The 27,813-nt window shown below is 39.2% G+C and overlaps 1 protein-coding gene across 1 annotated transcript in view; it reads left to right on the forward strand.

Moving 5' to 3' along the window:
• Positions 1-14,454: 14,454 nt before the first annotated feature.
• The window catches only part of LOC124034046 (cytosolic arginine sensor for mTORC1 subunit 1-like), a 37,499-nt gene continuing 24,140 nt past the window's right edge, over positions 14,455-27,813 (forward strand). The window contains exon 1 of the mRNA XM_046346745.1: positions 14,455-14,748. Coding sequence (XP_046202701.1) covers positions 14,636-14,748 — 113 coding nt within the window. The 5' untranslated portion in view covers positions 14,455-14,635. The remainder of the gene's footprint in view (positions 14,749-27,813) is intronic.

The following is a 27,813-nucleotide window of genomic DNA, read 5'->3' on the forward strand; positions in this document are numbered from 1 at the left end:
TGGCAACACATGGCTTGGGGGCCAGAAGATTATGGGTTCACAGACCACGGACAACTATGGACGTCAGTAGGGGTGGGAAAAGTATTGAATTGATGTATCATTGTATTTCCAGGTCTAAGAGAGAAATTTGCTTTTTGTCATGCAATTCTGCATAATTTTACATACTGAATTTACAAAATATTTTTTAATACCACACAAATTACTGAAATTACAGGCTAAGAATGGACAGAGAGATAGGCCTATGTGTTCTTCTTATCATATTCCTCCAATGCCAAATCAGTGTGTCTTATTTGCAACGAAACTCTCCCTGTTTGCAAATAATGAAATCAGAAATGTCATAAGGAATCTGAGCATGGTAGTTTCAAAACTTAGGTCTACCTTTCCACCCCAGACAGTAGGCCTAACTTTCCACCCCAGACAGTAGGCCTAACTTTCCACCCCAGACAGTAGGCCTAACTTTCCACTCCAGACAGTAGGGCTACCTTTCCACCCCAGACAGTAGGCCGACCGACTCAGACAAATGTAAGCTTTAACTGCTGGCTACTCTTCTTCCTTGGCTTAACCCAACAGAGGTAACAAGTGTTTTCTAAAAGCTGTCTGAGTTTAAACATCTTCTATTGTACAGAATGTAAATAGCTTAATCAATTGATAATTACAGAATGTCAAAGAAATTAAACAATGATATCCCCCATATGCATTCATCTCTTTCCGGTGTATTTTACAGGTTGTTTCCAGCATAAAGCATTGCGGACCAATGTTATTGATCACTTTATAACATTTTTGCAAAATCTTAAACTAACAATGTGCCTGTACTTTTTGCATTTTCTTTAATAAAAGGTAGGCCTATGGCATACCCTCTCATATCCCGTCAATTCGAGTCCTGGTTTTAACTTAACAGCCTGTCACTGACATGGAATTTAGGCTATTTGAAGAGTGCATGGAGGGTGGAGGAATTGGCCAACAAATCTACATATGTCAAAAAGAAAGGAAGACCAAGGCTCTCTCTCCATACAGTTAATTAAAATATATTTGTATGGCATGTTCAATGGAAACAAAGATTAAAAACTCAGATGCATTTTGGCTGCATGGCCTTCGTCAATGTCCTCTTTTGAACACCTTTTTCCAATCAATCCTGATTTGAAGACGGAGTGATTACAGAATTCATTGGACAACACCTAGTAAGCAATACTGTACATATAAAAAAGTGAAATACTGTAGATATGTTATCAAAATGCAAATCAATGCTACAAGCACCAACCCCTATAAAAGTAGTTCTAACCTTGAATGTGACTGGGCAATGTGGTAACAATAGGAGAGCCACCAATTTTATAGTACACTAGATTACAGCAAATATTGACCACCGCAGTCTAAACATACCTGAGGGCAATAGAGCAATATGTCCACTAGATGACAGCAAAGGGGCCTCTCACGACCGTACAAGAAATGTGAGAAATCAATATCTTAATTTAAACCAGGGTAATTCGTGGCCTGTAGTTTTTAAATCACAAAACATTCCCTCTGGTTTAGCTGTTTAAGATGGTCCCCTTTTCTAATTGAGGCCGGAACATGATCAATACCCATAGCTTGTATGTAGGGAGGCAGGGTCGCCATGGTGTAAGGACTTGTAGTACCTTGGCATAGGTTAGTCTTCGTTGCCTCCCCCGTATGGCCTACTTGTGTTCCGCTAAGCGGTCTTGAAGGCATCTCTTTGTCTGTCCAATGTAGAACACATTGCACTGTGGACATTCCAATCTGTAGATGACATGAGTGGTTTTGTAGTTAATGAAATGCTTGATTTGATACTCCGTTTTAGAAGCTGTGTCAACAAAATACTTTTTTTCTGTGCAATATTTCTGCACTGGTTGCATTTAAAAGAGCCCCTGGGCTTGTGGTCTGGCCATGTTTTCTAAGAGTCACCAGGAATATAGCTGTGGACTAATTTGTCACTTAGGGTAGGACATCTCTTAAAGCTTATAACTGGTGGCTTTGGGAAGACTTTGAATGGTAGTGTATCATTTTGGATGATTCCCCAATTATTTTAATGATTTTTGTAATGTTCTCTGCTTCAGAGATATATTTTGTAACAAAGTAAACCCTCTCTGATGTGTCACAAGACACTCCCCTTCGCAAACAAGTTCTGTCTGTCAAGTCATCCGGCCCTTGTACCTGCATCTTTCAGGATCTGAGCGCTGAAGCCCCGATTCAAGAAGCGATTCTCCAATTCAGCAGATTTGACACTGTAGTCTGTTTCCTGATCGCAAATTCTGCAGATTCTTTGCAATTGGCCTTATGGAATGTTCTCATTTAGCCTTTTGGGGTGAAAGCTGTCTGCCATCTGTAGGCTTCCTAAAGATCGTGTGTAAACAACCTTTGTCATTTTTACTGATGTCAAGGTCCAGAAAATGAATGTTATGATTGCTGTACTCCGTAGTTAGTTTGATGTTAGGGTTAATGTTGTTAAGGTATTGGTGGAAGGAAATAAGTTCATCTTCTGAGCCGGACCAAAACAGTCAAACATCATCAATATAGCGTCCCCACCATGTAATCCGGTCAAAGAACAGTTTTTTTTATAGGGATCCTAAATGAAATCATTTTCCCATTTACCTAAGTACAAACCAGTGTAGGAAGCTCCCATGGCACATCCTTTGACTTGTTTAAATCTATGTATGTACTGTATACTGTATAGCAGCCAATAGCCTAATTTCATCTGTCAAACAAGTATATTCTCATAATTTGGGGTTCAACAAGGATTCTTCTTAGGGTTCCTAGCTCTGAAAAGGAGGTGGGGTTCATTGAGGAACCTCCTTAGTTGGTGGTGGTTCTTGCAGGAACCTATCTGCCCAAATGAAACATTTCAATTTGAGAGGACAGCAGGTGCAGGCACTTAACTGAAAAATGTAAAGGTCTCCTCAATTTAAGGTAAGTTGTGTCCCTTATATGATCTACATTGATATTGTTTTATGATGATGATACAATCTATCGTTTCATATTTGTGCCAATCTTTCGAAAACAGAAAATGGACACAATTCAATGGATATCAGTCAACAAAGAGGTAAGAATATGCAGGCTATAACAATATGTTGAAGGCTAGCTCTATTGCGTGCAGATGACTGAACTGCTCACTTTTGTGTCTGTGTCTGCATGTATTCAGAGGAGGCATACACAGGTATGTCAACTGGTATTGGTATGTTATGTAGATCACATTTACCATCCTGCTCCCTTACCTCCAATGAATATCCCATAGGCCTCTTCATTATGGACAAGGTATGTGTATGAAAACTATGATCAAAACAGTTTTGCTTTTTTAGTCACATTCTCCACAAAAATCAAAGGTATGAATTTTGTCATGTGCATGTTTTGTTAATCATCTGTATAATTAAAAAAAAATGAATTCCCAGACTTCACCCTCTCCCTACCAGACCTCTGAATATAACAGGAAACCTGTTCGATCACCATACACTGCAAAATCATTCTGGATATGGATGCGGAGAACATCAACCCATCAACATCAACATGCCAGAGGATATACCCATTGGACTTTGGGCTCTGCTTGGAGTTTACCAAATTTATTTTTGTTAATTGTGCTTTGCTACTAAAATCATAATAAACACTGAGAACTAAAATAATGTGTTATTGTTGTTATTGTTATGCATATTATTATTAATAAATACTACTACTAATAATAATAATAATAATAGTTCAAAAATGTACCCCAAAAGGTTCTTCAAAATGTTCTTCGAGGAGCCATTAAAAAGGGTTCTTCAAAGAACTTCTCGGGGTTCCCCCATAGTTTCAATTTGAAGAACCCCTAAAGGACTCTCCAGGAGCCTTTTCTTTTTAGAGTGTAGGCTAGTCCGGCACGCAAGATAGTACATTTTTTGGACAAGGCCGAATTAAAAAAAAAATATTCTGAAGAATTCTTTGACTCTCCTGAAATGCCACTGTAGGCCTAGACAGCACAGCATTGGTTAGGAATCACAAAAGAAAAACATTTTGTTCAGCAATAGCGGCCTTCTTCCATTACACACAGGTGTTCGGATCATGCTAGATAGCTAATTAGCACAGGTGGTCCATCAGTCTTCTGTCTGTCTTCCGTAAACATGCGTTGTAACATGGAGATATGACAGTGTGGGAACACTAACCCCAACCCTATAAAAGGTGTGTATCAATTTAACCTTTTGTTTTTTGAAAATTATTTATCGCTGATATTAAAGATAAGGTCCTTATGCTTCCAAAAAGGTATCGCAAGCGAAGCGTGTTCATGATCAGTCCGAGCATCGGGGCTCATAGCCCTTTCCTGCAGTCAATGACTGCATTCTTTGGCCTCATGGTTGAAATGTTATTAATATTTTTCATAATTATATAATTAATAAAGATTATTAAAAACATTTTAAAATGTGTGTGAGGTGTATAGTTTTGTTTCAAAATAGATTTGTTTAACAATACCAATAATCACCCTGTCTGACCCTGATTTAAATCAATGCATTGAAAGGTTAACAAAACTCCCCTGTACGGAAGACTGAGACCCATGATCGCAGGCTAGCTGTCAAGTTGCAGGTCATAAGGTAAAGGGAGACTTTACTTGGAATTTGGAAGTTTTAAATGCTTACATGTTACTTAAATCTTACATAGTGCAACGAAATACTTTGAGGTTATGAACAGAACCGCAATTATTGTACCAACTTTGAATCGCAACCTAATTATAAGGGTGCTCAGTGTCCAACAAATAATGGTCTATTGAATGTTTAGGCAATATTGAATCTAATAATTAAGAACAAGGAATGAGAGGTTACAGTACAAGTACAATAGCAGTGCAGTGGATTAGAGCAATTTCGTGGGGGTAATTGGGGGGGGGGGGGGGGGTAAAACAGCTAGACTGAACAACAATAGAAATGCAACATGTAAAGTGTTGGTCCCATGTTTCATGAGCTGAAATAATAGATCCCAGAAATGTTCCAAATGCACAAAAATATTATTTCTCTCAAATGTTGTGCACAAACTCCAATCCAAAGTTAAATCTAGAATCGGCTTCCTTTTTCACAACAACGCCTCCTTCACTCATGCTGCCAAACATACCCTCGCAAAACTGACCATCCTACCGATCCTTGACTTCTGCGATGTCATGTACAAAATAGCCTCCAACACTCCACTCAGCAAATTGGATACAGTCTATCACAGTGCCATCCGTTTTGTCACCCCATATACTACCCACCACTGCGACCAGCATGCTCTTGTTTGCTGGTCCTCGCTTCATATTCGTCGCCAAACCCACTGGCTCCAGGTCATCTACAAATCTGCTAGGTAAAGCCCGCCTTATCTCAGCTCACTGGTCACCATAGCAACACCCACCCGTAGCACGCGCTCCAGCAGGTATATTTCACGGGTACACTCCAGGCCAACACCTTCTTTGGCCGCCTTTCCTTAAAGTTCTCTGCTGCCAATGACTGGAACGAATTGCAGAAATCATTGAAGCTGGAGACATATCTCCCTCACTAACTTTAAGCGTCAGGTGTCAGAGCAGCTTACCGATCGCTGCAGCTGTACACAGCCCATCTGTAAATAGCCCATCCAACCAAATATCTACCTCATCCCCATATTTTTTGTTTTTCTGCTCTTTTCTGCTCTTTTTTATCATTCCAGTGTAAATTGCTATACTGTAATTACTTCACCACTATTGGCCTACTTATTGCCTTACCTCCTTGCTTCATTTTGCACACACTGTATACAGATTTTTCTATTGTGTTATTGACTGTATGTTTGTTTATCCCATGTGTAATTCTGTGTTGTTGTTTTTGTCGCACTGCTTTGCTTTATGTTGGCCAGGTCACAATTGTAAATGAGAACTTGTTCTCAACTGGCCTACCTGGTTAATAAATAAAGGTGAAATAAAATAAATATATATATTCTACTATTACAGCTTTCAAGAGTAAGTTGAAAGCTGGAATGAGTTCCACATTTTTTAAATACAATATGATTTTTTATTATTATATTTTTTTTTGGGGGGGGGGACACTCATGCCCACTGTAGGTGCACACCACACCATTTGGGAACCACTGCTCTCCACTGCGATTCAGGGTCAAACATAGCCTAATTTGTACAGCAAATTATACTGAATTGGATTCAGTGCACAGCATAGCCTCTGTTTGACATTTCATCATACGGCTCAGTGAAATTATTATTCTAATTCAATGCATATTTCACAGAGGGACCTACTACAGGAAAATAATTGCAGCACCAACATGGCTAAATAAAGTGAAAACGTGTAATTACATGACAAAAATGTATTTTTCATTTCTGCTTCTCATTTTACATTCATTTTGTTCTTTTTGAGCCATTATTTGTTGATTTTTGATTGTCTCAGAAAGGCTTACAGTTGCAAGTATCTTTGATGGTTTGTTAGTTTGTGCACTGACCAGTGTCTGTCAGTAGCTTTGTTCAACTTGACATTGGAATTACACCAGGGAAATTGGGTTGGAAAGATGATGATCCTAAATGATTGCAGAGGCAATAACACATTAGTCCAATAAAATACTGTACAGAGGAAGCTGATGAGTATGTGATATCATTTTTTTATAGCCTAATGTCCACCCACTGTAATTCTGTTCCTTTCTCTCTCAGTTCACAATGTCAAGACTGAGTTTCTGCAGGCATATAAGATTCATCTTTAATTTTTAGTTTATTCTCCTGTGTGCTGTAAATGCTAACTGACTCCTCTCTTGGGCATTCACATATCTTTCACTGACTTGACTTCACAGTAGAGGGTGATACAGGCATATCCCGCTATCTGTGGATATTGTGTCTTTTGACCTTTTCCTGTGAACTCAGGGCTGAGGTGCAGAGCAAGCTCCACTTAGACCAGGACTATTCCTGTGAGTTGGTGGGGAGCTGGAATACCTGGTACGGGGACCAAGCGGGTAAGTAGTGACAGAAACAGTCAATTCAGGTGTCAGTGCAATTTCAAACGAGGCAGTGAAATCTCATGAAACCCTAATCTTAACATTATCCAATGTTTTTCTTTGAATATGTAACCAAAAGTTATCTTATGTTAACCCTGATCTAATATGAATGGTTATCACAAACCTTTTCGTGGCGAATGATGACACTCAACTTTCTCTCTAGTCTAGCTTGGTCTAAATAGTTTGACCAATGCAACAGTGACACCAGCTGGTTTGTTGTTACAGTGCACCTATGCGGTATACAGCAGGCTACCCCAAATTGAACAATAATCAAGTAGGGGTTTAAAAAATATATTTTAACATGGACAAATCATTATATTTGGATAAACCAATATCACAATGTATCATTCAAAATACATATCAAGTGATCTCAAATCTAACCTTTTGTAAGAGTATCCTGTCATTGTTTTACAACCTGGACACATACCATAGTAAATTCAAATCCGGGACACTCAAATTAGTTAGATATGTTATGTTTGGTATGGTATGTATTAATTTGTGGATGTCCATCATCGATTTCGTATATGTTATGAATGACAATTTGTATGATATGTTACGAATTACAAGTTGCCTGATATGTTACAAATTGCAATTCGTTCAATATGTTACGAATTTGCAATACATATGATATGTTATGAATTCCAATTGGTTGTGGCTAATGTTAGCTAAGTCAGATGGCTAGGTGGCTAACGTTACATTAGGCTGGCGGTTAGGGAAAGGGTTGGTTAACATGCTAAGTAGTTTCAGAATAGCTAAAAAGCAGTAAGTAGTTGCTAATTAGCTAAATTGCTAAAGTTGTCCGTGATGAGTATCGAACACAGAACTTTTGGGTTGCTAGACGTTCGTGTTATACGATCAGTAACCTTCTTTCTTATGTAACCTTACCAAACTTAACATATCATACTAGAGGGGTTGAGTTAAATGCTGAAGACACATTTGAATACATTCAGTTGGACAACTGACTAGGTGCCCCCTTTCCCCTAATTTTACTGTCCTGTATTTTCATTGACTATGTTATGTCTAGTCTATAAGACCAGGTAGTGATTTCTGTAAAAAGCATTGTCCGGCTGGCCGAAGTGGCAACTTTGGTAGACTAATTCCTAAATCTCAAACATTACGTAACTGTTTGAAGGAGTATCTGGAGTTCCAGAAGGAGATGATAAATTGCTCGTCTCACGCAGAACCAGCTTCTCTTAGAGTTCTGTTTCTGGAATGAGCCATCACCCAGACTGGGACAGAACATTTTAAAGATACATTCATACAAACTCAAGGTAAGTCCTGGCATGAACCAAATATACAAAATGAGCTCATACAAACTCAAGGTAAATCACTACCCTTTGTAATAATGTTTCATTCTATCTAGAACATTAGTCCCTAGTTCCTCCAGAGACATGAAACATGATTATACCCGAGGAAATCCAGAGACATATACAATCTATGGTCATAGAGAACATACCCAAGAAGATAAACATCTATCTTCAAACAAAACCCACAGGTCTGACTTAACTGTGTATGTAATGAGAATGTAGGCCTGCCTCACATTCCATTGTTTACAGTACTGTGTGTTTGGATTGCAGAGCCTGACTGTCAATGAGTATGGTGTGTCATAAGGTGAATGCACCAATTTGTAAGTCGCTCTGGATAAGAGCGTCTGCTAAATGACTTAAATGTAATGTAATGTGTGTGAATCTGATGCTGTTGTGCATCCAGTGTGTAAAGGCCACAGGTGGTTATGAAGTTCAAATCTCTGTCTGTCTTCATACTTTATTGTTGTGTGTCTCTTTTTAAGCCCGGAACAATGATCGAATGAGGGAATCACTGGTAAGACTTTGATGAGACCTCAACTTCTCTTTGTTTGAAATACAGGTGCAGTTTATCAAAATGCATGTCATTTATGTACACAATACCTAACCAGTAAATGTTTCACTAGAATGTCAAATTTGTCCAATATCAACTGTATTTATAAATAATCTTGCTAAGGCACGGGCGATCAAATACAGACAGGAGAATGACGAGGCAGTTGGAGGGTTCTTCTCACAGGTAGGAGACCTGTATGAAGTTCATCATCTGTGGGGTGAGTAGGCAGGCTGATGATGGTAGTGGCAATGTATATAATATATCAAATCAATTGAAAAGAAAAGATTGTGCACATAGCTGGACTTACTTTTCTTATTTACTGTAGATGGTTGATGAAGCAATGGACTCACATTTTCTCACATCATTCACATAAAATATGAGAAAAGATGCTGTGGTTTTTCATGACATTGAGTTATCAAAACTACTGACAGATATGTTCATACTTATCCATGTGTACTCATATCTCTATGTCATTAGTTAATCTCTTCAGTTTATAAAGACCTCCAGTCCAGAGATGAGACCAAAAACTTTCTTGCTGAAGGAGGGATGGGATTCTAGTGTATATCACAGGTAGGAGAGAACACACACACACACCTCAGAATGTTTTATTTTTTTATTTCACCTTTAGTTAACCAGGTAGGCTAGTTGAGAACAAGTTCTCATTTACAACTGCGACCTGGCCAAGATAAAGCAAAGACACAAACAACAACACAGAGTTACACATGGAATAAACAAACATACAGTCAATAATACAATGAGAAAGTCTATATACAGTGTGTGCAAATGAGATAGGATAAGGGGGGTGAGGCAATAAATCGGCCATAGTGGTGAAATTATTACAATATGGCAAATTTAACAATGGGGTGATAGATGTGCAGAAGATGAGTGTACAAGTAGCAGTACTGGGGTGCAAAGGAGCAAAATAAAATATATAAATAACAATATGGTGATGAGGTAGTTGGATGGGCTATTTACAAGTTGGTTATGTACAGGTGCAGTGATCTGTGAGCTGCTCTGACAGCAGGTGCTTAAAGCTAGTGAGGGAGATATGAGTCTCCAGCTTCAGTGAATTTAGCATTTAGTTCCAGTCATTGGCAGCAGAGAACTGGAAGGAAAGGCGTCCAAAGGAGGAATTGGCTTTGGGGGTGACCGGTGAAATGTACCTGCTGGAGCTCGTGCTGCGGGTGGGTGCTGCTATGGTGATCAGTGAGCTGAGATAAGGCTGGGCTTTACCTAGCAACGACTTATAGATGACCTGGAGCCAGTGGGTTTGGCGAGGGATATAAAGAGAGTGCCAGCCAACGACAGGTCAGTCACAGTAGTGGGTAGTATATGGGGCTTTGGTGACAAAACAGATGGCACTGTGATAGACTTCATCCAATTTGCTGAGTAGAGTGTTGGAGGCTATTTTGATCGGTAGGATAGTCAGTTTTACTAGGGTATGTTTGGCAGCATGAGTGAAGGATGCTTTGTTGCGAAATAGGAAGCCAAATCTAGATTTCATTTTGGATTGAAGATGCTTAATGTGAGTCCGAAAGGAGAATTTACAGTCTAACCAGACAGCTAGGTATTTGTAGTTGGTATTTGTAGTTGTCCACATTTTAATTTTTTTATTTGTACATTTATTTTACTAGGCAAGTCAGTTAAGAACAAATTCTTATTTTCAATGACGGCCTAGGAACAGTGGGTTAACTGCCTGTTCAGGGGCAGAACGACAGAAGTGAAGTGTTTTAGGTAGCGTTTGACAATGATGAGGGGTGGTCGCTTGACCGCAGACCCATTACGGACGCAGGCAATGAGGTAGTGATCATTGAGGTCCTGGTTGAAGACAGCAGAGGTGTATTTTGAGGGCAGCTTGGTTAGGATGATATCTATGAGGGTGCCCGTGTTTACGGATTTGGGGTTGTACCTGGTGGGTTCATTGATAATTTGTGTGAGATTGTGCTCAAGCTTATATTGAAGGATGGCCGGGGTGTTAAGCATGTCCCAGTTTAGGTCACCTAGCAGGACAAGCTCTGAAGATAGATGGGGGGGCAATCAATTCGCATATGGTGTCCGGGGCACAGCTGGGGGCAGAATGTGGTCTATTCCAAGCGGCAACGGTAAGAGACTTGTTTCTGGAGAGGTGGATTTTTAAAAGTAGAAGCTTAAATTGTTTGGGCACAGACCTGGATAGTAAGACAGAACTCTCCAGGCTATCTCTCCAGTAGATTGTAACTCCACCCCCTTTGGCAGTTCTATCTTGTTGGAAAATGTTATAGTTAGGGATGGAAATTTCAGCGTTTTTGGTGGTCTTCCTATACCAGGATTCAGTCACGACTAGGACATACGGGTTGGCAGAGAGTGCAAGGGCAGTGAATAAAACAAACTTAGGGAGGAGGCTTCTAATGTTAACATGCATGAATCCAAGGCTTTTTCTTTTACAGAAGTCAACAAATGAGATCACCTGGGGAATGGGAGTGGAGATAGGCACTGCAGGGCCTGAATTAACCTCCACATCACCAGATGAACAGAGGAGGAGTAGAGTAAGGGTACGGCTAAAGGCTAAAAGAACTGGTCGTCTAGTACTTTGAGAACAGAGAGTAAAAGGAGCAGATTTCTGGGCACGGTAGAATAGATTCAAGGCATAATGTACAGACAGGGGAATGGTAGGATGTGAATACAGTGGGAGTAAACCTGTGCATAGGGTGACGTTGAAGAAGATATTGTCTCTAGAAATATAATTTAAACCAGGTGATGTCACCGCATGTGTGGGAGGTGGAACTAAAGTGTTAACTAAGGCGTATTGAGCAGGGCTAGAGGCTCTACAGTGAAATAAGGCAATAATTACTAACCAAAACAGCAATGAACAAGGCATATTGACGTTAGGGAGAGGCATGCGTAGCCGAGTGATCATAGAAGTCCAGTGAGTGACTTCAGGCAGATAGCGGGCCAGGGCTAGCAGAAGGGCCTTTGAGGGATGTCGCGACGGAAGAAAGTCTGTTGTGGCCCCCTCATGCTGTTACGTCAGCAGACGGATCAGCAGGGCTCCGTGTGGTAAACCAGGCCAGTTGGCAAAATAGGTATAGTGGCCAAAGATTTTGTCCGATGGGCCTCTTAAGCTAACAGTCCGATGTGCACTAGACAGCTAGCGGGCCGCGGCTAGCAGGCTAGCAGATGGGCATTCAGGGGATGTCGTGATGCAGGAGCCATCACGACATCCCGTGGGCGAATCACGTCGGTAGTCCAGTCGTGATGGGTCAGTGAGGGTCCATGCCAGTCGGCAAAATAGGTATTGAAGCCCAAGGAGTGGCTGATGGACCTCTACGGCTAGCCGAGAGATGGGTCTTGCAGATGGGCCTAGCTAGGCAAGCTCCAGGCTAATTGGCTCTTGCTTCGGGACAGAGAGTGGCCACTCGGATAGCAGCTAGTTGCTGCGGTGATCAAGGTGGGGGGGAAAAAAAAGGTTCAGAGCTTGCGGTAGGAATCCGGAGATATGGAGAAAAATAAGTCTGATTTGCTCTGGTTTGAGTCACGCTGTGCAGACTGGCGAGAGTTGTCCGGGCTAAAGGTAGCTGATGACCGCTAGCTGACTACTAGCTAGTAGCTAGTTAGCTGGCTAGCTTCTGTTGGAATGACAGGCTTGTGGGCAGTTAGTAAGTTAGTATTAATGTTAGCCATGTAGGGCATACATCATTTAACATTTACATTTAAGTCATTTAGCAGACGCTCTTATCCAGAGCGACTTGTAAATTGCTTCAGTCTGTTAGGATTAGGGTTGCAAAGCTACCGGTAATTTACCAAAGTTGACACGATCTAGGTAATCTAAGGCAGTCTATGATTACTTTGTATTGTATTTTAATAACTTTTAATAAAATGTATTCATATATAGTATAACAATGTTTATCTGTGTCCATATTGTCCATTCATTTCTAGTAGATGGACCATATGGTTCAAGAGAAAATGGCCTAATTCATGAAAAAAGCATCTAATCAATAATGGCATTATTTTATCTATACCTCTGCCACTAGTTTGGCCCCAAAACATTTACAACAAAGACATACGGACAGAGTAAAATCAATAAAAGTGTATAAAACTAATAAAGGACATTTCATGCTGAAACCCTCATATTAAACACCAGTGATATTCACCAAATTGTGATGTTTTATAGCTTTGTCATTCAACTGTTTTATTTTATAATCATCTCATTTGATTGCTTTATATACTGTATATATTACATGTGATAAGGCCACAGAGGGCCAGAGATAATGACAACATATGTGATCATTTGAAATACGCAAAAAGGCCACTCGATGCCATCTGATAAGATTCCATATATTCCTAGAAAGTTTCCAGTAATATACCCTCCCTTTGCAACCCTAGTTAGAATAGACCAGAAATAAATGCATGCTTCAGATCAGACTGACTGACTGATCATCATTTCAGACCCTTTTATTTCATGATCATGTAATACTTTGTCTTGACATATAGAGTATAGGCTGCAAGTGTCTTGTAAAGACAGCCATAGCTTGATGTTAAAGTCAAGGGGTATGAATACTTTCTGAAGGCACTGTACACACACACACACACACACACTTTCACACTCACCACATTTGCTGCTGTAGGAGGACGGGCTCATTGTAATGGCTGTAATGGAATTAATGGAACGGAGTCAAACGTGGTTTCCATGTGTTTGATACTATTCCATTCATAACATTCCAGCCATTACGTTGAGCCCATTTGAACATGGATTATTAGAGGTTATGTAATATGTTTTTATTGATTGTGTGTTTTGTCTTGTGATTAATTATTTCATGTTCATCTATTTATCAACATTTGTTATGCATATTATTTGACCAGTGAATTTATTAAATATATGGAAACATGCTTTTGCAGTGATGGTATTGCAGACCCTGCCCCAGTATCTGTGCATTGGAGATGTGGATGTGAAATGCCTCCTCTCTAATGCCCGGGAAGCTCTGATTCAAACTCCCTTTAAACAGCTATGCAAGTTTTATAATGCCAAAATAAGTTTGTCACTCACAAAATATGGAGTTTCGCTGAGCAATAATCTTCATTTGCTCCCGTTAAGGCCTGTGTGTACGTCCAAAAAAAGGTGTAAATAAAAATGTAGAAGCAACCCCAAAAAAAAGCCTATTCAGCACTTCCAATCACTCATTGCTGCCACACACAGGTTGGGAAGTCTACTACAACAGCTCAATATACATTGGAAGTGCCAAAAATGCATTTTTATGGTTGTGGAAATACATCAGAGGTAACGGGAGTAAGTGAAAGTTCAGTGAAACTCAATATTTGTTGAGTGAAGAACATATTTTGACATTGTAATGCTTGCAGAGCTGTCGAATGGAGAGCTGTCTAATGGAAGTTTGAATCGGAGCTTCCATCTCACTCATCTCAAACACATAGATACTGGGGCATGCAGACCCGAAGTTGCAAGCACTGTTCACTGTTCTAGAATTGCAAATGTTTTGGGGTTATGGATGTGATAAATAGGCTACTATGAATATCCGATAGGCCTATTTTATAACTTTCACGTTTATTCATTTTATAATATATTAGCTTCCTCTGTAGCTTTAAGACCAGTGGGCGTGTTATTATATGAGGCCGTGTCTTTTATTTGAATATAGAGTAGTTGAGTGGAGTCGGATTGCGTAGCATGTTTTTCTCTGTATCGGTGACTGACTGATGCAAGACACGGGCGCTTGTAATCCAAGGGAATTATATAACACAGTCAACATTAATTAATCAATTTTTTATTGGATCGTGCCTGGAACTGAATGATTTTCTAGACAGATTCAGGCAGGATTGCGCTATTCAGAACCATGGATTTGCACATTTTGGATCACAGACTGCGAGTGACCAGAATTTGCAAAAATGGGTTGGTGAATTTCACTCACCCACTGATCAAACTCATATTTCTGCGGAAAAGAACAAGGTAAGATTATTTGTGTGAAGAGATCTGTTCATTTGAAGCCGTCCGCGATCCCAAAACGTGCAAAAAGTATAATAATTAAAAAAAACATTGCCAGGTCGCTGTTGATGGCAGACGAGCTCATGATCATGACTCTGTGCCATTAGGTTACATTAAACATAAGGGTCATTGGAAGAAGGCGTCTTCTGTAGGATAAATTTCGTGATCCTTGACGCTCAGTCTGAACATTCACATACATGTACGGTTTTGCAAACATAAGGACCTTAACTTTAATATCAGCGATATATATATTTTAAAGGTATAATTTATACACACCGTGATAGGGTTAGTGATCCCACCTGGCCATTTCTCCTTCCATGTTACAGCGCTTGTTTATAGAAGACAAGAGGGTCCTAACACCTGTGTGTGAACTTAACTGGAAGCGTACTATAGTTTAATCGGATGGAGGCACCCATAGAGCGGCATAGATCTGTGTTACACTTCACTGTAGCAGTTCATCTTTTTTATTTGAAGGATTCTTTATTGCAGATGAAAGATAAGGGCCATATGTTTCAAAAGCCTTTTCACATGCGATAATTAACGTTTCAAAATGTTAAGACACAACCTCAGGATTGTAGTTAACATCAGGCAAGTCCTGGGCTAAGGTAATAGTTGAGAACTGTAGGGAGAAAGCAAAATGCCGCCTAGAGTTTTCGAGAGGTAATGGCAGACATTCTAGCTTGGACCTATGTGAAGATGGCCACAATAAGGATTAGCCACAAGAGTGCAATTGTCTTTCGCCTTCAAAATACAAGTCCCCATTTGAAAGTGACTCAAACGTATGCAAATACAATTGTATTGGTCACATACACATATTTAGCCGATGTTGTTGTGGGTGTAGCGAAAAGCTTGTGTTCCTCGTGCTAACAGTGCAGTAGTATCTAGGGTTGCAAAGGGTCGGAAACTTTCCAGGAAATTTCCGGAAATTTTCCATGGGAAATTAAGCTTGGGAATTTTGGAAATTTTGCTTAAATTCATCTAAAAGGTTAGCTTATAAAAGCTTTTTGTGGGATACACAAGGCAATTCTTGGTCTTGTGGCATATTTTGGTTAAACTATCCCCAATTCAATGAAATTGCAACTTTCTGCATGCACAGTGCATTCTTCCATCACATGTAAAGCTGATTCTCAAGATCTTGCACACTAATGAGATGCTATTGAGCCCACACTACCACACTGTCTGAGCCAAGGACTACTAGCTTTCTGGTAAGTTTTTAAAATATTATTATTATTTTTTTTTTACAATACTGGGTGGGGTGAATATTTTATGACACATTATTTTTTTGTTAACTAGTAAATAGTAGCCTACAGCAAAGTGTGTTTAAATAATTTCTGACATGTTAACAATTTCTGCTAATTTGTTTTTGCTACGATGTGTGTTTTAGCTTACATGAGCCTGCTAACTGAGGAGTGTTAATTCACCTGTTTCCATACATGTTTAATTTAAAATATTTATCTTACAAAGGAGTTGTTTAACATAACTGCTTAACTATTTATCTGTACATGGATTTGTATTTTTTTTTAATTTACCATTTTTTCCCCCTAATCTTTACAGGAAAATGCCACGGGCACTATCTGATGTGTGGAGACATTTCACTGCAGCTAATGTAGAAGGAAAAGTTGTGTACATTTGCAAATACTGTGCCAAATCATATGCGAAGAATGAAACAAAGATGCAGAATCATCTGGCGAAGTGCATAAAGTTCCCTCAGCGTTCACAACAAGCATCCTCTGTCATCACTACCGTGTCTCGCCACCTTGGCCTGGATGAGGGCAAGGTTCTTGGCAGTCTGGCGAAGTACACTTCCAAGCAAGGGCTTTGGGATGGAGATGCAATATGGCAGTCGTTCCAACATATCTCATCAGCCACCTGGTGGAAGGGACTTTGTGGCTCTTTCCCCTGTTGCCTCCATCATACTCCCACCAACATCAACCGCCTCGGAGCGCAACTGGTCCTTGTTTGGGAACACATACACCAAAGCGTGCAACAGGCTGATCAATACAAAGGTTGAGAAATTGGAGGCCACCCGGACAAATGTAAGGCTTTTTTGAGCCTGACAACGAGTTATCCTCAACAAGGTTGGAAAGTGACAGTGAAGTTGAGGCCTCAGTCTGATATTCAAGAGGTGGACATTCAGGAGGTCTAGGGAGAAGACATTGAAGCCTGAGAGGAAGACAACCAAATCTTTAGTTTCTAGACTATCATTTTACAGATGTATGTTAAATGTTTTTGGGAGATGGATGGATCATTGGGGATCATTCAATATTCTCTTTTGTTCAGTGAAATCATCCCATGTAAAGCGTTAACTCATTTAATTAAAGTTAATTTCAACACTGAATTGTTTTTTATTTCTATTGGAAGGATTTAATACTTTGCAATTATGTCTACTTATGATAAGGTATACAGTTTGTTTCTGTCTCCATGTGATATGGTATATATATCCAATGCAAAAAACATCTACATTTTAAATGGTATTAATTTTCATATTTCCGTCAATTCCCACGGAAAGTTTCCGCCTCTGAGTACTCCCCAAAATGTGCAGCCCTAGTAGTATCTAACAGTGCTGTAGTATCTAAGAACGATTCACAACAATACACACATCTAAAAGTGAAAGAATGGAATTAAGAAATGTATAAATATTAGATCAAGCAATGTCGGAGTGGCATTGACTAAAGTACAGTAGAATAGAATACAGTATGTACACATGAGATGAGTAATGCAGTATGTAAACATTATTTAAACATTATTAAGGTGACTAGTGTTCCATTATTAAAGTGGCCAGTGATTCCAAGTCTATGTATATAGGGCAGCAGCCTCTAAGGTGCAGGGTTTCATAACCGGGTGGAAGCTAACTGATGGCTATTTAACAGTCTGATGGCCTTAAGATAGAAGCTGTTTTTCAGTCTCGATCCCTGCACCGACCTCGCCTTCTGGATGATAACAGGGTGAACAGGCAGTGGCTCGGGTGGTTGACGTCCTTGATGATCTTTTTGGCCTTCCTGTGACATCGGGTGCTGTAGGTGTCCTGGAAGGCATGTATTTTTGCCACAGCTGGCTGTATTAAAGTAGTCAAAAGTTTGGTATTTGTTACCATATTCCTAGCACGCAATGTAGAGTCACAAGTTTGATGTAGTCATTGTGTGCTAGGAATATGGGACCAAATACCAAACATTTGACTACTTTAATACACCAGTGAATTTGTCCCAATACTTTTGGTCCCCTAATATGGAGGGACCTTGTACAAAAAGTGCTGTAATTTCTAAAAAGATAACCCAATAAGGATGAAAATACCCTCAAATGAAACCTGACAGTCTGCACTTTGACCTCTTATAGTCATTGTATCATTTCAAATCCAAAGTCCTGGAGTACAGAGCCAAAACAACTCAATTGTCACTGTCCCAATATGTTTGGAGTTCACTGTATATACATTTGAAGTCGGAAGTTCACATTAGAGGTTGACCGATTTAATCGGAATTGTAGATTTGAATTAGGGCCGATTTCAAGTTTTCATAACAATTGGAAATCTGTATTTTTGGACACCGATTTGGAAGATTTTTATTTATCTAACATTTACATTTTTTACACCTTTTATTTAACTAGGCAAGTCAGTTAAGAACACATTCTTAATTTCAATGACTGCCTAGGAACGGTGGGTTAAGTGCCTTGTTCAGGGGCAGAATGACAGATTTGTAACTTGTCAGCTTGGGGATTCAATCTTGCAACCTTACAGTTAACTAGTCCAACGCTCTAACCACCTGCCTCTCATTGCACTCCACGAGGAGTCTGCCTGTTATGCGAATGCAGTAAGAAACCACGGTAAGTTGCTAGCTAGCATTAAACTTATCTTATAAAATCAATCAATCAATCCTAATCACTAGTTAACTACACATGGTTGATATTACTAGTTTATCTAGCATGTCCTGCGTTGCATATAATCAATGCGGTGCGCATTCGCGAAAAAGGACCGTCGTTGCTCCAACGTGTACCTAACTATAAACATCAATGCCTTTCTTAAAATCAACACACAAGTATATATTTTTAAACGTGCATATTTAGTTAATATTGCCTGCTAACATTAATTTCTTTGTCACTTCTCTTGCAACAGAGTCAGGGTATATGCAGCAGTTTGGGCCGCATCGAACTGTGTGAAGACTATTTCTTCCTAACAAAGACAGACAACTTTGCCAAACGGGGGAAATACACAGAAGTATATATTTTTAAACCTGCATATTTAGCTAAAAGAAATCCAGGTTAGCAGGCAATATTAACCAGGTGAAATTGTGTCACTTCTCTTGTGTTCATTGCATGCAGAGTCAGGGTATATGCAACAGTTTGGGCCGCCTGGCTCGTTGCGAACTAATTTGCCAGAATTTTACGTAATTATGACATAACATGGAAGGTTGTGCAATGTAACAGGAATATTTAGACTTATGGATGCCACCCGTTAGATAAAATACGGAACGGTTCCGTATTTCACTGAAATAATAAATGTTTTGTTTTCGAGATGATAGTTCCCGGATTCGACCATATTAATGACCTAAGGCTCGTATTTCTGTGTGTTATTATTTTATAATTAAGTCTTTGATTTGATAGAGCAGTCTGACTGAGCGATGGTAGGCACCAGCAGGCTCGTAAGCATTCATTCAAACAGCAATTTTGTGTGTTTTGCCAGCAGCTCTTCGCAATGCTTCAAGCATTGCACTGTTTATTACTTCAAGCCTATCGAGCCCAGGTAAGAGCGAGGAGAGGGACGGAAGCTATACTGTTACACTGGCAATACTAAAGTGCCTATAAGAACTTCCAATAGTCAAAGGTATATGAAATACAAATCGAATAGAGAGAAATAGTCCTATAATTCCAAAAATAACTACAACATAAAACTTATTTCCTGGGAATATTGAAGACTCATGTTCAAAGGAACCCGCTTTCATGTGTAATATGTTCTGAGCAAGGAATGTAAACGTTAGCTTTCTTACATGGCACATATTGCACTTTTACTTTCTTCGCCAACACTTTTGTTTTTGCAGTATTTAAACCAAATTGAACATGTTTCATTATTTATTTGAGGCTAAATCAATTTTATTGATGTATTATATGAAGTTAAAATAAGTTCATTCAGTATTGGTGTAATTGTCATTATTACAAATAAATGCCCCCCCAAAATCGGCCGATTTAATCGGTATCTGCTTATTTTTGGTCCTCCAATAATCGGTATCGGCGTTGAAAAATCAGAATCGGTCGACCTCTAGTTCATATACATCTTAGCTAAATACATTTAAACTCAGTTTTTCACAATTCCTGACATTTTAATCCTAATAAAAAACTCCCCGTCTTAGGTAAGTTAGGATCACCACTTTATTTTAAGAATGTGAAATGTCAGAATAATAGTAGAGAGAATAATTGATTTATTTCAGATTTGATTTCTTTCATCACATTCCCAGTGGGTCAGAAGTTTACATGCACTCAATTAGTATTTGGTAGCATTGCATTTAAATTGTTTACCTTGTGTCAAACGTTTTGGATAGCCTTCCACAAGCTTCCCACAATAAGTTGGGTTAATTTAGCCATTTCCTCCTGACAGAGATGGTGTAACTGAGTCAGGTTTGTAGGCTTCCTAGCTCTCACAACATTTTTCAGTTCTGCACACAAATGTTCTATGGGATGGAGGTCAGGGCTTTGTTATACCTTGACTTTGTTGTACTTAACCATTTTGCCATAACTTTGGAAGTATACTTGGGGTCATTGTCCATTTGGAAGACCCATTTGCGGCCAAGCTTTAATAACTTCCTGACTGATGTCTTGAGATGCTGCTTCATTATATCCACATAATTTTACACCCTCATGATGCCATCTATTTTGTGAAGTGCACCAGTCCCTCCTGCAGCAAAGCACCCCCACAACATGATGCTGCCACCCCTGTGCATCACGGTTGGGATGTTGTTCTTCGGCTTGCAAGCATCCCCCTTTTTCCTCCAAACATAATGGTCATTATGGCCAAACAGTTCTATTTTTGTTTCATCAGACTAGTGGACATTTCTCCAAAAAGTACAATATTTTTCCCTAATGTGCAGTTGCAAAACTTAGTCTGGCTTTTTTTTTTATGGTGGTTTTGGGGCAGTGGCTTCTTCCTTGCTGAGCAGCCTTTCAGGTTATGTCGCTATAGGACTCCTTTTACTGTGGATATAGATACTTTTGTACCTGTTTCCTCCAGCATCTTCACAAGGTCCTTTGCTGTTGATTTGCACTTTTCTCACCAAAGTATGTTCATCTTTAGGAGACAGAACGCGTCTCCTTCCTAAGCGGTATGACTGCTGCTTGGTCCCATGGTGTTTATACTTGCGTACTATTGTTTTTACAGCTGAACATGGTACCTTCAGGCGTTTGGAAATTGCTCCCAAGGATGAACCAGACTTGTGGAGGTCTACAATTGTTTTTCTGAGGGCTTTGCTGATTTCTTTTGATTTTCCCATGTCAAGCAAAGAGGCATTGAGTTTGAAGGTAGGCCTTGAAATACATCCACAGGTAAACCTCCAATTGACTCAAATGATGTCAATTAGCCTATCAGAAGCTTTTAAAGCCATGACACAATTTTATGGAATTTCCAAGCTGTTTAAATGCACAGTCAACTCAGTGTATGTAATCTTCTGACCCACTAGTATTGTGATACAGTGAATTATAAGTGAAATAATCTGTCTGTAAACAATTGTTGGAAACATTACTTGTCATGCACAAAGTAGATGTCCTAACCGACTTGCCAAAACTAGTTTGTTAACAAGAAATTTGTGGAGTGGTTGAAAAACTAGTTTTAATGACCAACCTAAGTACGTAAACTTCCGATTTAAACTGTATAGGCTAATATGTTTTGTCATACCCATGGTATATATATTTTTTTTTTAGATTTAATCTTTATCTAACTAGGCAAGTCGGTTAAGAACAAATTCTTATATACAATAACAGTCTAGGAACAGTGGGTTAACTTCCTTGTTCAGGGGCAGAGCGACAGATTTATACTTTGTCAGCTCGTGGATTCGATCTAGCAACCTTTCGGTTACTAGCCCAACGCTCTAACCACTAGGCTACTTGCAGCCCCGTATGGTCTGATATACCACCGCTGTCAGCCAGTCCGTATTCAGGGCTCGAACCACCTAGTTTATAATGCTCAACGTACACAATAGGCTTACATACTGAAGTTTGCCTGTCTTTAAATGGGAAGAAATGCCATTCATGCCAAGTGGGAGAAGACAGTTTAAAACGTTATTTTATAGGCCAGATCTCACTTTATGTGAGGTCCAAGCTGCACTACCGGCTGTCTTCAAGGACTTGCTTATCAACAAAAGTTTTACAGATCAGTCCAGGAACTTCAGTCTGCCAGCTTGGGCACCACACTCTTCTGGCAAGCGTCATCGACGTTAGATTTGGCCTTTGCCCCTTGACTACCTTCTGACATCCAATTCTGGCGCATGATGGACCTTTTTAGATGTTTAGACATGTATACAGCGGATATATTGCTCAATACATTCTAAAGGAATTTCTCAGTGACTCCATTCACTGAGTCCGTAGTAGGCTATTAGTTGTACCTGTTGACCTATTGCTATGGGTACACTACATGACAGTACATCTAGGGTGTTTGTCCTAGAATGTGGTGAATCCAAAAAAAAAAAACAATCTGAATGCAATAGAATTGCCATGGCCTAGCCTGCAGTAGCCGTTTAGGGACTCTGGCTGTGTTTTTGTCTTTTGACATGCTTTGTATCTGTCATATTGCCATATCATTCTGTTGTGTCCTGACCTTGACGTTTTCCTGTTTTTGGAGTGGGGGTCAGGCCATGTGGAGAAGGGGAGGGTTTATGCTGAATTGTTTAGACTAGAGTTACCATGAATGCATTTGGGGAACATATCAACAAACCCTAATGTAAACCATGTTATTTTTTGAACAGCCTTATAATTGCATTAGGTTTTTGAATTCTCCCTCTTACAGGCCTCTAGCTGCCATTAATTAGTCCTATAGTAGGCCACCCAAGAAAGAGCACAAAATCGGCAAAGGCAAACAACCAGGTTTTTTTAAGGAGGTTAACAAACCACTCAGAAGTCATTACCATGCATAGAAAGCAAGCAAAGCTTAAGTAACCTGTTTTTTTGTTGTAGCTCTGTCTGACCATTTCTTCAGTAGCACAATTCTCATTCCGCATTGCTATTCTAGAAAAGCCATATGAGTGTGTGCTCAACAATAATTAGCGAGTAAAGGTGTCTTTATTAAGCCTTGTCAGTTCTTTCTCTATTTCAGGTTATGTTTGAGGCCTTACTTTTTTTCTATTCTTCTGGTGAAAATTAGCACCACTAGCCTACATAAGGGTTTGACAAAAAGGATAAGGAAGAGGATGCAGTTTCTCTCACTCTCAGCTGAGAGTCTGCTAAGTGTTAAATTATGATGGATGTGTGTGCGTGGAGATGATGGAAAAAGTCCCCACCATCATACTTGAGTAAAAGTAAAGATGCCTTTTAATAGAAAATGACTCAAGTAAGTCACCAAGTAAAATTATACTTGAGTAAAAGTATTTGGTTTAAAAATATACTTAAGTATCAAATATAAAAAATAATTAAAAAATCCTTATATTAAGTGAACCAGATGGCAAAATGTTCTTGTGTGTTTAGTGAGTCCGCCAGATCAGAGGCAGTAGGACTGACTAGGGATGTTTGGTTGATAAGTGTGTGAATTTGACTATTTTCCTGTCCTGCTAAGCATTAGAAATGTAAGTACTTTTGAGTGTCAAGGAAAATGTTTGGAGAAGAAAGTACAATATTGTCTTAAGGAATGTAGTGAAGTAAAAGTAGTCAAAAATACAAATAGTAATGTACAGATACCAAAAAAATGACTTAAGTAGTACTTTATAGTATTTTTACTTAAGTACTTTACACCACTGTGTGTGTTTATGTGCGCGCGCACACTGTTAGCCTATGTTGCTACTGTGTTAGTCGATGAAGGCCGTGTGTGTGCACTGTACAGTGTTAGCCTTGTACAGTGTTAGCCTATGTTTCTGCCTTCCCTATAAATACTGGCGATTCCGTGTAAAAGGCAACCTGAGCATGTGCAAATAAGGTTAGTCATTTCCAAAAGAAAACAATTTCATAATTACCCTTAAGGTCTATATGTTGGAGTTCAGTTTAAGTAGGAAGTTGCATGCATTTTGACCATTTACAGAGTAGGTGGCCAAGTCTCAGGCTTTTCAGTCAATCATATTTCATGGCTTTTAGAAAGGGCTCAGTGTGCTTGTTTTTACACTAAGCTGAACCCCAGTATTTGTTATGAAGATGAGATATTAATGACGCAATACAGATCAAATAGAAGTGTCTTGAGTTTTGTTTGCGTGTTCTGCAGTCTTGTAATGGGAGGTGGGGGTGGGGGTGGGGGGGGGGGGGTGACTGGTACAGGCAATGTAACATCCATAACCTTTTTTAGGAACATCTGATTATCTTGATCTTCCTCTGTTAAGCTAACTTTCGTCAAGCTTTTGTGTGGTCTATAATTGGTTTCTATTCATTGTCAGTATCCTTTTCCAGCATTAGGATGTGATGGATCATATTTTGGCTTTAGAAGCTTGTGCATTCACCATTTTGTGTGCTTATTCTTCAGAATTTCACTAGTGTGCTAGCTAAGATTCTCTTGGAAAATATATGCTGAAATGTATTTGTCATATGGCAGTACTGTTTTAAAACATTTAAAAAAAATATCAAGTGGTTTTTGATAGTCTGTGAATAGGGCTTGGAATTGCAAGGGATTTCACGATATGTTATTTTCACGATACTTGGGTGCCGATATGAAAATGTATTGCTCACTATATGTCTGCTGAAAAGCGAGCATGAGAACACATTTTGATCAGTAATGCCTACAGATAATTAGTTAATTTGACATAGTGGGATGTTTTTGTTTGGGTAAAATGTATTATGCCAGAAATTGCAGTAGAAGCGCCTTTATGCGCAAATGCTGATATAATAACCCTCATATTGAAGCAAACTTGGAGTCACGCGATGAAATGGTGTGTGTGGTCCTCCCACTACGACTCGGAAAACTATAGTTTATTAGGTTGAGATGAAGTAAGTTATGATTAACTTCACAGGGTGTTGAAAGTGCACGCTATAAACTTAATCTACCTTTCCAATAAATATAGATTTTTATTTGGCATATGAAAACTTAAGTGAAAAATTACATTTTGTAATGCACTACATTTTCTTTTCAAGTCAGTTTGGTGTAAACACACTACTGCAGGGAAAATGCAAATATTTTCTTTATGCGTATTAGAATATTCACATGAAAATCTGTCACCAATTGGATGGAAACCTAGCTAGTCAGAGACATAGAAGTCCTGAACATATTGGCTCACTATTTAAAAAGAATATGGAGGAAAAGCTTTAGGATGAAAAATACCAGCGTTTTGGTGCAGGTACAGCTGACTCGTGCTAGTATAACACTACCTATATCGATATATCGTCCAAAAATAATATTGAAATATTTAACGTGATTTTTCACCCCCATCACGAGTCCTGGAGTGTCTTTATCAAATGAACGCCAAAGTATACAGACTTCATCCAGTGTCCAGAAAAGTGGATTGTCAGTATAGTATACAGTAGGCACATTTTTATATTTATGTATTTTTTAAATATATATATATTTTTTTTTACAATATTCCAGAAATTGTAATACCTCCAAAAATTGTATTTGTGTCTAAATTGGTAAACTGATAAAGGTATATTTTGAGATATGAGAAAATATCATATAACCTATTAGGGTGTGTTGCCTGGTCTTGTATACTATTCAGTCTACCTGTAATTCTACTCTCCAATCCGTGGGTACTATGCCTTCTGCTGCCATTTTTTTCTAAACATTACATATGACAACCAATGTGTTATAATAGATTTTGATCAAGACATCTTTAAGATGTTAATGCCCATTTCAGACTGTAACATCCATTAGTTGTTTTTCCTCCTAAAGTAATAATGGAAATGTCAGTATTTTCAAAATTATATAGTTTTGTGTTCAGCCAAGCCTTTCCTTCAAAATGGCAATCCATGTTTTGACTTAAGACTTACAAACTCACAGACCTTTGCTAATATGTTCAGTCTCCCCAAAAAGCCTGTCCATTTCATGTAAAATCCATGACACTTCTTATTTGCTTATGTCAGTATTTACAAGTCTGCTTTATTGGGTATACACGCCCCCAAGGGGTACTATAGACACTCGCACACATTTTTTATTTATATTTTGTTTGTCCATTCTGTGAGACATTAAAGTTTTGATTTATTTTACAAATGATATGTCCATAATAATGGAATCTTCCATAAACGGAATAGGACTACTCTCCAATCTGTGGTACAAAGACCGAAGGGCAAGGCAAGTTTTTCTCTGCAGCTTGCTAACGAGAGAGCATGGGTCGCAACAATGCCGCCTCTGAGCCAAAAACAATGGAGACCTTTCCACTTGCCTGCTCCAGTAGGCAGTCAAGGTCGGTGCCCAAGGTTTATACTGCGATTGCCCAGGGCCCTGGGCTAGCAACGGTAAACTGGGTAAACTTTAGCCATTGTTTAAGAGAAGACACTTGCTATACACTGAGTGTATAAAACATTAGGAACACCTACCTAATATTGAGTTGCACCTCCTTTTTCCCTCAGAACAGCCTCTTTGTCGGGGCATGGACTCTAGAAGGTGTCAAGTGTTCCACAGGGATGCTGGCCCATGTTGACTCCAATGATTCCCACAGTTGTCAAGTTGGCTGAATGTCCTTTAGGTGTTGGATCATTATTGATCCACAGGAAATTGATTGTGAAAAACCCAGCAGCATTGCTGTTCTTGACACACTCAAACCGGTGCGCCTGGCACCTAATACCATACCCCGTTCAAATGCACTGAAATATTTTGTTTTACCCATTTACCCTCAATGGCACAAATACACAATCCATGTCTCAAGGCTTAAACATCCTTCTTTAACCTGTCTCCTCCCCTTCACCTACACTGACTGAAGTGGATTTAACAAGTGACATTTAAGGGATCATAGCTTTCACCTGGATTCACCTGGTCCATTTTTCATGGAAAGAGCAGGTGTTCCTTATGTTTTGAACACTCGGTGTATAGCAGGTGCAGCGACATGCTTATGTTACTAGCTCCAACAGTGCAATAGAATGTCTAGCAAATAACACAAATACACACACAATAAAACAAATCAAAACAAGAAATCAAATGTCAAATTAACAATCTAAAGTAATATATTAGTGAGCAGTATCAGAATCCAGGATATAAATATGCGGTGTGTGTATGGACAGTATATAATTTGGAAAATAAAATGGTATGTACAGTAGTAGTTCATTCTAATATACCTACAGTATGTCGAGAATACAGTATACATACACTGTGAGGAAGCAACCGTATATAAACAGTACATAGATTGTAGAAGTGACCAGTGTTGAATATCTCTATATACTTGGGGCATTAGTCTCAAGGTGCAGGGCAGAGGACCGAGCAGGTAGCCGGCTTGTGATGCCTGTTCAACAGTCTGGTGGCCTGGTGATGGAAGCTGTTTCTCATGGTCCCGGCATTAATGCACCTGTACCGTCTGTCTGCTAGCTGGTAGCAGGGTGAACTAGAGCTGTGGCGGTCACAAAATTTAATCAGCCGGTGATTGTCAAGTAACTGTCTGTCTCACGTAATTTATCATTAATTAACAAACACATTTAGTATCTCCTGGAATCCACACAGCCTACAAGTCATTTATAAAAGAAATCTAAGAAATCAATGTAATATAGCCTACACCTTCCCAAGAAATCTGATTTATTTTAGACCGGTCTAAATAAGCATGGTATGAGGAAAATGTAGTATATTTCAGAAGAAAATAATAGCATACTCTGAGTTGTCCTGATGTGGCTATTACAAATGGCTGTGGCTACGCTAATTCAACACCATAGTGCCCTCAAAGCTCATCACTAAGCTAAGGACCCTGGAACTAAACACCCCCCTCTGAAACTGGATCCTGGACTTCCTGA

Source organism: Oncorhynchus gorbuscha, linkage group LG04, assembly GCF_021184085.1.
Source record: "Oncorhynchus gorbuscha isolate QuinsamMale2020 ecotype Even-year linkage group LG04, OgorEven_v1.0, whole genome shotgun sequence".
Taxonomy (NCBI): Eukaryota; Metazoa; Chordata; class Actinopteri; order Salmoniformes; family Salmonidae; genus Oncorhynchus; species Oncorhynchus gorbuscha.